At 42.6% G+C, this 11,005-nt stretch overlaps 1 protein-coding gene across 2 annotated transcripts in view; it reads right to left on the reverse strand.

The window, feature by feature from the left end:
- Cldn18 (claudin 18) overlaps positions 1-8,667 on the reverse strand; it is a 26,523-nt gene extending 17,856 nt beyond the window's left edge. The window contains exon 1 of one of the 2 annotated variants that reach the window (XM_031344522.1): positions 8,402-8,667. In XM_031344522.1, coding sequence (XP_031200382.1) covers positions 8,402-8,621 — 220 coding nt within the window. In that variant the 5' untranslated portion in view covers positions 8,622-8,667. Of the gene's footprint in view, positions 1-40; positions 262-8,401 lie in introns of those variants that run through there. The other variant, XM_031344523.1, reaches the window with a different exon arrangement.
- Positions 8,668-11,005: the final 2,338 nt, after the last annotated feature.

Consider the following 11,005-nt stretch of genomic DNA (forward strand, 5'->3'; position numbering starts at 1 on the left):
AGCCCCTCAACCTTTCCCGTCCCCCGGTCACCTCGCCTACCTGGAAGGCCCAGGATGGTGAAGTATGGCCGGCACTCGGTGAATCCCGAGCTCTGTTGCACACAACTCCTCCAGAGTCCTTCATACTGGAACACGGAGGTGACTGGGTTGTCATACAGGTCCTGAGTGCTCCACATGTCCATCCCGGTGGCGGCTATGCAGCCGGCCAGACCCAGGAGGGACAGGAGAAGCCCCACCACCTGGCACGTGGTGGTGGCCATGGCTTCAGCTGCTGGTCACAGGCTTCCAGGAGCAAGCCACCACCCTCCTGCTGGGAAGGTGCACGGCCTCGCTGGGGAGCGCTCTTAATCTGAGCCCCTCAGCTCAGTGTTTGCTCATACTGTTTTCCTTAGATAGTTCAGTTTCACTCCTGCTTCAAGGACATGGTTTTCATTTGTTGGGGAAGCAGCCCCAAGAGGCACTTGTCTGCTTGAGCTTTGTAGCCCGGGTGGTTGGAACGTGGAGCAGGCTGAGTGGACGGACCGACTTTCCCCTCCTCCAGGCCTTCCTGGCTCTGCTTAAGCCCAGAATGCTCCAACTAGGGGAAATCAAAGTTTGTCCGCTCCCGTGGCAGTACGAGGAGAGACCACCAAGGCTAACCTTATCTAAAACAAAACTTCACTGGGATGTACCCATTTGTCCCTGTCGTAATTCAGACTGTAATACATTCTCCTCACACTTCTTTGTCACCTTTCTGTTCTGATCCCCAAAGGGCAGGGCAGCTGCTATTATTTCATTGAAAAAGAGAAAAATGAGGTAGAAAACGAATTTGTCCAGATGTCTTGAACCACAAGTACTGTAGCAGGCAGCAGCGATGGTTCCTACCCTTCTCTTCCAGACTAGCACTCCTTCTCTAGATCTACACCAAGAGGCTGGAACAAGCAAAGTTGAGAACAGGAAGGCAGGTTGTAGAGATGTACCCTTGATCTGCAGGTATTGGGATGGCCCAAGGAACTGTCCCTCATAAAATGGAACTACGCAAATAACACACACACAGAGAGAGAGAGAGAGAGAGAGAAAGAGAGAGAGAGAGAGAGAGAGAGAGAGAGAGAGAGAGAGAGAGAGAGAGGCTGGCTGGAGCCCCTGACCTGGCCCCTGAGAGACCCAGGAGCTGCCCCAGCTACGTTTGGTTGCTTGGTCTTTGTAGCTCAGTTCCTTCATTGTAGAGAACTAAAGAGAACATTCCAGAGCTGCCCCTGATCTCACTAGCTTCCAGCTATCGTAGAAAAGCCTTCACTTCAGTAGGTGAATTTATTGGAAGCTATATGATCAGGTAGAGAGAACCCCGACTGAAGAGGTCAGAGCTGAGATTTTGCTCTGCAGCTACGTTTTGTTGGAGAACGTATTAACCTGTTGCCTCATTCGGGTCCTGAATGTTTGACTTCTGAATTCACAGACATTTTAATTAGAACTTCTTCGGGTATTGAAACACACACACACAAAGTCACCTCCCCCACCCCGCCACGTCTCTACAAGTTCTCCAGGAAGCCATATTTTAGTGTTATCTTGGATGCACCCAGTCCCTACTCCCAAGGCTTTATCCCAATAGACACACAAAAATAATAGTTAATATGGACGGTCTTCTCGGGCAACCCTCTCCTCGACTGCACACTACTTTCTGTGACTGGTATTTGTAGAGAATGAAGCATGAACCAGAACAATCCAAATGAGAGAATAAATAAGCCAGTCGTGACAAATGAGAAGCTCTGAGTGCCGCTGAGCTGAGCTACAAGGCCAAGACAATTATCAGTGATATTGGCTTCTGCTGGGGGACTGAGATTGATCGATTAGGTTGAATAATGTTGGTGGAATGTATTCTAGATTAATTCTTGACATTGCTCCTGGGGGCATTGCCAACCTTGGTTCTACCAGAGGCCATGCTTGTCATTCCCACAGAGCTCTGTGTGTTTGACTCTCAGCTATCTGGTTTATCAACTCATTCCTCCTAAACATTGGTTGTAATGCTACCAAAATAGGTTGAAAACAGATTAAGAAATTGATCTATCTATTTTTATTTGTAGCAGTTTCTCTATGATGTCTTACACGGATTTTAAAGTTGGGGAGGGAAATCTTATTTAAGTAATATGCTTTCTTTCTTGGTTGAAATGTGGCAATAATTATTTTTTTAAAGAAAAAATAAATATAAGTGATAAACTTAAGCTAAATCTACCTACACAGAATCTGAATGAAAAGAGAGAAATTATAAATCTACATACTTTAGAGGGTATGTTTAAAACACTTGGAAGGTGAAATTTTTACTTTTTTGGGGGGCAGTTTCTGTGCTCTGAACGAGTGACCACTGCTTTAGCCATCTCTGCCAGAGAGTGACTGGTGGTCCACGGAGGAAAATCTGAACTCCTATTTGTGACAATAGGTGTTCTTAAAAGGGACCACATATCCCTGTCTGAGTTCAATCCTGGGTCTGATCCTATTTACAGTAATAGCTTCAGTACAACTTTGTTTAATAATCTTTAGAATGGAGTGAGATGTGTTGCTGACCTCCTCGGGGAAATCACCTGGTGTTCAGCTTAAACACATCTCCTTGCCACTTCAGCCAGTGCCTTTCCAGGCGCTGATGTCATTTTGCCGACACTGGAGAGATGATTCTCTCAGTTTTCTTAACCTTTTCAGCTATAACAGCAATTGAGTAATTTGGCAAGGGTGGTGACCCAGAGAGCAATGAAAAGATTAATTCAACTAGCTAGGAGAATAATCGGCATGTTTATTAATTTAAAAAACCCACTACATTGAATATTGAACTACTTATTCTAAAAGTGTTTGGTATTTGTAATAAATTTGGAGTCATTTAAACAAACCACTCACGTTTTAAAACTCCAGACAAACTATTGGATATACTTTCTTAGCAGTTCTCTGAATGAATAATTTTGGTAAACAGATTACAATTTACATGGTCAAGAGATGATGTGTTTGATAATTTGCTATTCTCATCTTGTTGTGCTTTGTTTTCATAGCTCTTGCAAGGATACTTTCTATAATGTACTAGTCCTTTTCATAGACTCATTGCTAGTCACATAAAGATTTTCTCTTCTCTGTACTTAGATTTTTATTTTCCTCTAATTTTCTTTTATACAAAAGCAATGTAACGATAAACACTTAATATGCAACTTTTCTCCAGCATTTCTGGTCACTCTTTTAAGATAGACTCTTAGGAGAACTAAATTGCCAAAGAGTGTGACAGTTCCCCATACATTCTATTTCTAACATCAGTATTTAAAAAGATTGTTCTAGGGACTGGAGAGATGATTCTGTGGTTAAGAAGCCTGACTGCTCTTCCAGAGCTCCAGGGTTCGATTCCCAGAACCCACATGACTGTTCACAATTGTTTGTAACTCCAATTTCAGGGGATCTGATGCCTTCTTCTGACCTCACAGACCACTGAAAGCACATGGAACACAGGCATACAGGCAGGCAAACAAGTCACATATATAAAATAAAAACAAAAGGGAAAATAGTTCTATACCTTCACCTGCATTGTGAAATTAGTAAGTTATACATGAACATTTATTTTAATTTGTGTCTCTTTGTCCCCCAGAGTTTGAGCAATTATTATTATTATTATTATTATTATTATTATTATTATTATTATTATTATTATTATTATTTTATTGTGGGTTCGGAGTGTGTGTGTGTGAGTGAATGTGTACGCATGATTTATTTCTGGTGGTCAGAGGACAATTTCCAAGAGTCTCAGTTCTCTCCTTAAGCATGAGACGCAGGGATTGAACTCAGATCAACGATATTTGCACACTAAGCTCTACTGCCTGAGCCCTTACCACAGGCCCTGAGGCCCTGAAGGTTTTTTTTTTTTTTTTTTTTTTTTTTTTTTTTTAAGAAAACCTTTTGGGCTGAGTGGGATGGAGCACACCTTTAAACCTAACACTTGGTGGGGGTTGGGTGGACTTTGAATTCAAGGCCACTATGGTTTATAAATTGAATTCTAGGCCAGCCAGGGCCACACAGAGAGACCCTGTCTCAAGAAACTCACAACAACAAAATCCTTATAAAGCAGTTTTTTTTCTTTCTTAAATTGGCGGCCTGCACTGTTCATTCATTCACCAACATTCTAGCATCCTTTACCATCAACTTATGTGAACTATTTGTTAATTGCAGTAATACACTCTACTGCAGTAACTATAACAGACACGTTGTTGGCTTTTTACCTTCATTTCCAGTTTTGGAAAAAAAATACAATGGATTCTATTTTATCTGTCTTTCAGTATCTGGCACATATGCTGTGCTCAATTGTTTGTTGAGTGATGTAGCCAAATGAATTGACTTTTCCCTTCATGCTTCCCTCTGCTGTTTTTATTCTTAGAGTGACGTTTTCCACACAGAGGCAAAAGCATTATCCATTATCTTATAATTAAAAATATTTAAATAGCAGTTAATGTATTTTTACACTTAGTTAATATTGAATTTATTTTGGTATTCAATGGTTGATAATTCCATTTTCTTTCCATAAAACCCACACAATAATTTCTGCATTTTTTTGAATAGCCTCCCTTTCCCCTGTGTTTTGTAAAACCTCCTGTACCTTCCATTACACTGTCATTTGTGTCTTTTATGTTTAATCTGTTTGTTCATCCTTATGGCAAAACACCACTCTGGTTATGGAAACATTAAATTGGGTTGAATATCTGGTATAGTTAGACCATCACTTCATTATTCTTAAGCAAAAACAGTTAAACATTCCTCATTCGCATCTCCTTATTGATAAGTACTCCATCAAATTGTCAGAGGGAAACCCCTGTGCCTTTGATTAGAAGTCCTGTGATGCCGAGGGGCACAGGCTCTACCTGCCATTCATACTGCAGGACCACTTGGCAAATTCTTTAACCTCATTGAGTCTCCATTTCCTTAGTTTGTGCAACAGAGGAAACGAGTTCTTATTTCATGGGATTGTTGAAAATATTAAAATATAGGCTATTTACTTCAATCAATACATAGTACTCTAAAATATATACCAATATATACTGATTCCTTAAAATAATGCCCAGCACACAGCAAGCACCGAGACGTCCACTATTGTTACATTTTATATTAGTCAAAGACAAATAAATGTTTTAATAGCATTCTCACAAGGGATCTGAAGAATTTAAGAAATGTCACTTTGGTTTTTACCTTTTCCACTTGACTCCTGTCAACTGTTTATAAGTGTTGCTCCTTAAGTATTGGGGCCTACGGCTGCACTGTGTGGTTCCCTCTTCCTCTGACCCTCCTCCTCTAACCCTCCTTCCCTTACCCTCCTCCCCTGACCCCTATCACTCAGAACCTGTTTTTTTTTTTTTCATTCTCTCTTACCTCACTGTCTTTTCTCAGATAGGAGTCTCCCCGTCTGGAAAACTCCTTGCCTGCCTCCCTCCCTCTCTCTCCCTCTCTTCCTCTCTCCTCCCTCCCTTCTTCCCTTTCTTTCTTTCCTTCCTTCTTTCCTTCTTTCCTCTTTCTTTCTTTCTTCCCTCTTTCCTTCCTTTCTGAAATGAATTGCCTTTAATATATCCTCATGAAATAGTTCACTAAAGGCATGGTTACACAAATCTAATAATATGACCCAAACTTTTATAAAATGATGACATAAAAATAGTGAAAGGACTATTAAAATAGTTGAACATTGAATATTTTGGATTGTTATTCTTCATTAATTAAATTTATCCTTTGACATTTTCATATATTTGAGGCAGGCAAGTTTCTATACTTTGAGGCTAGCCTGGTCTACATTGGAGTTCTAGGCCAGCCAAGGCTACATAGTAAGATCCTGTCTCAAAAATACCCACCCCTCTCCCCCAAAATTTGTATTTTGTTTATTTTCACTGTCTTCATCCCTGTTGCCACTTCCTAAAAATCCCTCTGCGACACTGATGTCTTTATTCTGTTTTGTGGCCTTTACCTGGAGTAACGTATCCATGTAGTTTTTCTCTGTGATCTGTAATTGATATTCTGTATAGGTATGTATTCTGTATATGTATTCAGCATATGTATTCATCTACTATACGCTGTGGTCCTTACCAGAGACGAACTCTCACCCCTGAAGACATTTGGAAACATCAGGAGACAGTTTTGCTAGTGACAAAGAGACCTAGGAGACAATGCTTTTTCCTCCTAATGAGCAAAATATCCCCAAAACTCACAGGATGACCCCCAAGAAAAATACACACCCTAAAATGTAGAGAAGCCATATATGACAATGATCTGTTTACTGATTGCCACTAGCTTTTCAAGCCCCTTGATAGTTATGTTATCCACATTGAGAAAGCTTGAAATATGTTGGTGCTCAGCAAATGTTCATTGAATGGATGAATATTTCTTCTAGTGCCACCATTTCTATGAGATTGTTTAGTCCCCTAGGATTTCTATCTGTTTGAGGGAGCCAAAGGGTTTGCTTTTCCTTCCTTGTGTCCCCCAAGAAGGAATCGTGTCTACACTCAGTCATCTTGGAACAGATCGACCTCTGGCTATGAGCCTAGTGAAATGCCTCCTTTTCTAGGAAGGCAACGGGCAGTCCTATGCCTAGAGTTCTTTTAGAGCAGTGGTTCCCAACCTGTGGGTCACGACCCCTTGGGGTCAAATGACCTTTTCACAGGAGTCACTCAAGACTATCAGAAAACACAGATATTTACATTATGATTCATAACAGTAGCAAAATTATAGTTATGAAGTAGCAGTGAAAGCAATTCTACGGTCGTGGGAGTCACGTCAACACGAGGGACTGTATTAAGGGGTTGCAGTGTTAGAAGGTTGAGAGCCGCTGCACTGGAGGGCTGTGTTGCGTTCAAGTGTTTCTTGCTGAGCCTGAGACTATGTTTGCATTCTAGTGGAAACTTTAAAACATTGGTGCTTTTCTTCCAGGGACAATGAAAAAGAAACTCAAACAGTAATGTCCTAGGTTCTCTGGCTAGCCATAGATAGCAGTTTCTGTTTCTATTGCTCCCCATATTTCTACAGCGGTCAGAGAACTGATGTCCTTGATTGTTGAAGAGCATTTTGACTGGAAGGACGTTGCTCACCCTGTGGCACCAAGGCCTAACCTTGAAGACTGCCTGGCACTCAATCTCTCAGTGCTGACTGCATTCATTTTACAACTTGCTTTTTCCACACGGACCAGATTGCAGCCATTACCAACAGAAATACAAAGCGCAGAGTGAAGAACTTTGTCCATTTGATTCCAGAACTGACTGTACGGGAGTGAGATCTCAGAGATGCCGTGGCAGCTTTTCCTCAGATGGGCAAGCCTACTACAAGGAAGCACCAGGCCTCAGACATTTTGTAACCCCTCCCTCCCTGAGATAGAGGCTCCGCATCAACAGTTGAGATGGTCGTTCTATACAGATGGTGAATCTATGAGGGGGTTAAAGCTCCATATAATTGCCATCTTCTCTTGTTTCCTTTTTGGGTATTTAAGTCTTGACCCTGTGGTCAAAGGGCAAATCCCACCTAGGGAAGTCCCTGTTTCTGATCCTTCCTATAGTCCTCAATTTAGACCAGTTCTCTTAGTAGGACTTCTATGTGCATCCACAGGAGGAACAAATAAGCAAAATTAAAATGACACTCCCCCCCCCCCCCGATTGTATTAGTGAAAGACCTTTTCAGCATTCTCTTCTGACTTGAATTTCTTTTCAAATTGAAAAGACCAATCTAATAGGCACAAACCCTACAATCTTATATTACTTGTTAGTTATTGCCAATCTGGGGAAGAGACTTGGTAGCCCAAAACAGTCTTCTTTCATTTGTCAGATAGGCATTCCTATGCTGGGAGAGTCTGGAGTCTTGTTCCTTGAGACCAATAGTTTCAGGAGGTCAGACACCTGGAGGTCAGGGCCTCCCCGAACCCCATGCCCTGGCCCATGCAGTACACCCCTGAGAATCATGCCTCTTTCCCTCAGGTCTTTTTCATGGCCCGTTTCTATGCTTGCTTTAGCTTCAGAATTCCTAGAAGCAGGGTCCAGGCACTAGAGGTCTGGATATAGAATGTGTTCAGGAGCTAGGAGGTCTCTGACTCAGCAAGGGGGCTCTTGGCTGGACAGGGAGAAAGTGGAGAGTGTCCGGGTCTCCTCAGTTCTGTTCTTGAGGGTGGTTGAGGCTATGCCATTGCTCATGTAAGAACATTTAGAAAAATGTGTCCTTGGGAGAACTGGACACAGACAGACTAAAGGAACAGAAGTGCCAGCTGCTCCAGAAAGTTCCTCTCCCTATATCCTATCCCAACCATTGTGGTAGTGACTGTTGCTTCTGTCAAGGTGGAGTCTTAGTTTCTCTCGCTTTTGGTTCCTCTCCAGGTGTCTCAGGTACAGGCTGCTGCCTCTTCTCTACCCCCAGCTACCCTATGAGACATCTACTTGGTCCTTACCTGGCAACCCCAACAGGGTGAAGTAGCCTCGGCACTCGGTGAAGCCAGAGCTCTCTCGGACACAGGAACGCCATAGCCCTTGGTAGTTGAATACAGCGGTCACTGGGTTGTTGTATAAGTCCTGGGTGCTCCACTGGTCCATACAAGTGGCTGCAATGATGCCCGCAAACCCGATCAGTGAAACCACAAACCCCAGGCCCTGGCAGGCGGTCACAGACATGATGGAGCACAGGGTCCACACAAATGGAGAGGACAAGAGACAGGCAGGTTCTGAGGGCACCAAGTATAGGGATGGCGTTTTCTCTGCGAGGCTGGCGCGCACGTCACGAATGGACTGTGTAGTGAGGGGGCGGGGGGGGGGGGGGGGGGGGACTCACCAGTGCCGCTTGGGCTTGTCCTGCTTCTTTATCTACTACCTAAGCGAGATAATTTCCACAACATGGTACCAAGAGCCATTTGTTTTCCGCCATATGTACACTCTACTCACTGTTTGCCTTTGAAGGGAGTTTCTGTTCTGATTAATCAGGTTCTCCTCAGTAGAGGGTGAGCAACTGGGGATGGGGGTGACTGCTTGGAAGGTGTGGCATGTTGGTCAGGAGGGGTTCCCAGGGGCTGAACCACAAAACCTTGAAGATGCAGTGCCTCATCGATGGGAAGTACTCCTTCAGGTACTTCCTAGAACACTGCCACCTGAGTTAAGAACTTCGGCAAGATAGGTTGCAATCAAATTGATTCTCATTCTTCATAGCCATTATGTTAAAAAGAATCACAATACTGAATTAGCAAATTCTGAAACATTGCTTATAGGGAAAACACACCACTAGGTTCTTGTGAATTTCTGGTCATATTTTCATCAATAATGGATAACCTTATTTTATGTGTACTTCTATTTAATATGTGATTTGATATACAGTTTTGATTTATCAGCATTGAAATTATAGTCAATAATAATAATATAACTTATGCTTACAATCTCACACATGTATTTTCTCTGTGGGAAATGTGGTAGCCTACTGATGCTTATCAAAAGCAGAAAGAAGGTTAGCACTTTCAGTGGTGAACCATTTAAAACAGCAAAATCACCAGGAAGTGCAAAAACAGGAGAAAGGACTCCCTAAATACACTTCAGAGAGGATGTTTACTCACAGTCTGGGAGCAAAGCCACAGAGGCCTTGAGTTACCCTGCTCTCCCTCAATTGGGAACATGCGACTTGGGTAACTCCGAGCCTTACCTTCTGTACATGCCTACTTAGGGCTGTGGGAGTACCCTAAATAAAGTGCACAAAATTTGCAAACATGGAATATGTATATAGTGAAAATCGACTCTAGCAAAGGCTTGATGGAACAGACTAGTTAATGTGGCTAAGTCATCTGCAGCTTCGGTGGCATCAGAGTGAATTCTGCATGAATCAACAGACAGGTCATGACGGAGAGACGAGAGCAGAAGTAACTTGCAAGACGATCTTTGAGTTCTGGAGCTGGGTAGTCTGGACTCAATTCCCGCTCCATTGCTTCACATCTAAATGTAGACCACTGAAGCCCACTTAACCTCTGTGAGCCTCAGTGCCTCTGTTTGCAAAACGAGATAGAAGTAGTGTTGGGTTATCTGGATTGTCTTACAGATTACACATGAGAATAGACGTGCAATGCTAAGCGTCACACACAGAACACTACTCAGAAGGCACTGGCTACCATCAAGATTCCAGAGAGACTGATGATATTGCCAGCAAATGCTTCAGCCATTGGTAACAACTGTCATGCTGTGTTTCTTCACGCCAATCACAAGTTAAACCACAGCCTTCTCTCACAAGATGTCTCTACTCACAGAAAGAATTAAGTTTTTGGTCCATGTATTATTTCTACATTTTTTTTTGTTGGTGTGTGTGTGTGTGTGTGTGTGTGTGTTGGTGAGTTTATGTAGTCTATGCGAACACTGTGAACAGTAAACTCGTGTTCCCTTGAGACAGGGCTTCTCACTGAACTTGGAACTAGGCTGGAGACCAGCAAGTCTATGCTGTTTCCTCTTGTCTTTTTCATGGCGCTGGAGTTGCATGCACTCAACTCTGCATAGATTTTTCTGAGAGTGCTGAGGATAAAAACTCAAGCCGTCATGCGTGCACAGCAGAGGCCCTTGCCTGCAGAGCCCTCCCCATTTCTATTTTGGCTCTGGGTTCAAGAGTCAACTCTCTTTTATAACTCTGTGATCTATTTTACATCATTTGTTAACTTTTCTGTGCTCCATTTTATTTCTATGTATTTAGTTTTTTTTGAAGGAGGCCTTCATGTAGCTTAGGCTGGTCTTGGTTCTCTATATAGCAGAGCATGACCTTGAACCCCCTGCTCCTGACACCTCCACCTTGTAAGTGTTGCGATTACAGTTGTGTGCTACCAGGTCTGGTAGACTTCAGTAGTGGGTGGGGCCTTGCATTTAGAGGTGGTTACTAATGTGTAAGATTCCAAGATATTCTGTAGCTATTATGACAAATCCTGTGGAGGGCAGAAGAATTTTCTAGGGTATGAAACAAAGATTCAAACCAGTCTCATTTAGGTCTTCTTTAAGGACTGGAGAATTCACAAAGGAAATCTTGTATAACATGTTAAAGG

This window comes from Mastomys coucha, unplaced genomic scaffold (genome assembly GCF_008632895.1).
Source record: "Mastomys coucha isolate ucsf_1 unplaced genomic scaffold, UCSF_Mcou_1 pScaffold23, whole genome shotgun sequence".
Lineage (NCBI taxonomy): Eukaryota > Metazoa > Chordata > Mammalia > Rodentia > Muridae > Mastomys > Mastomys coucha.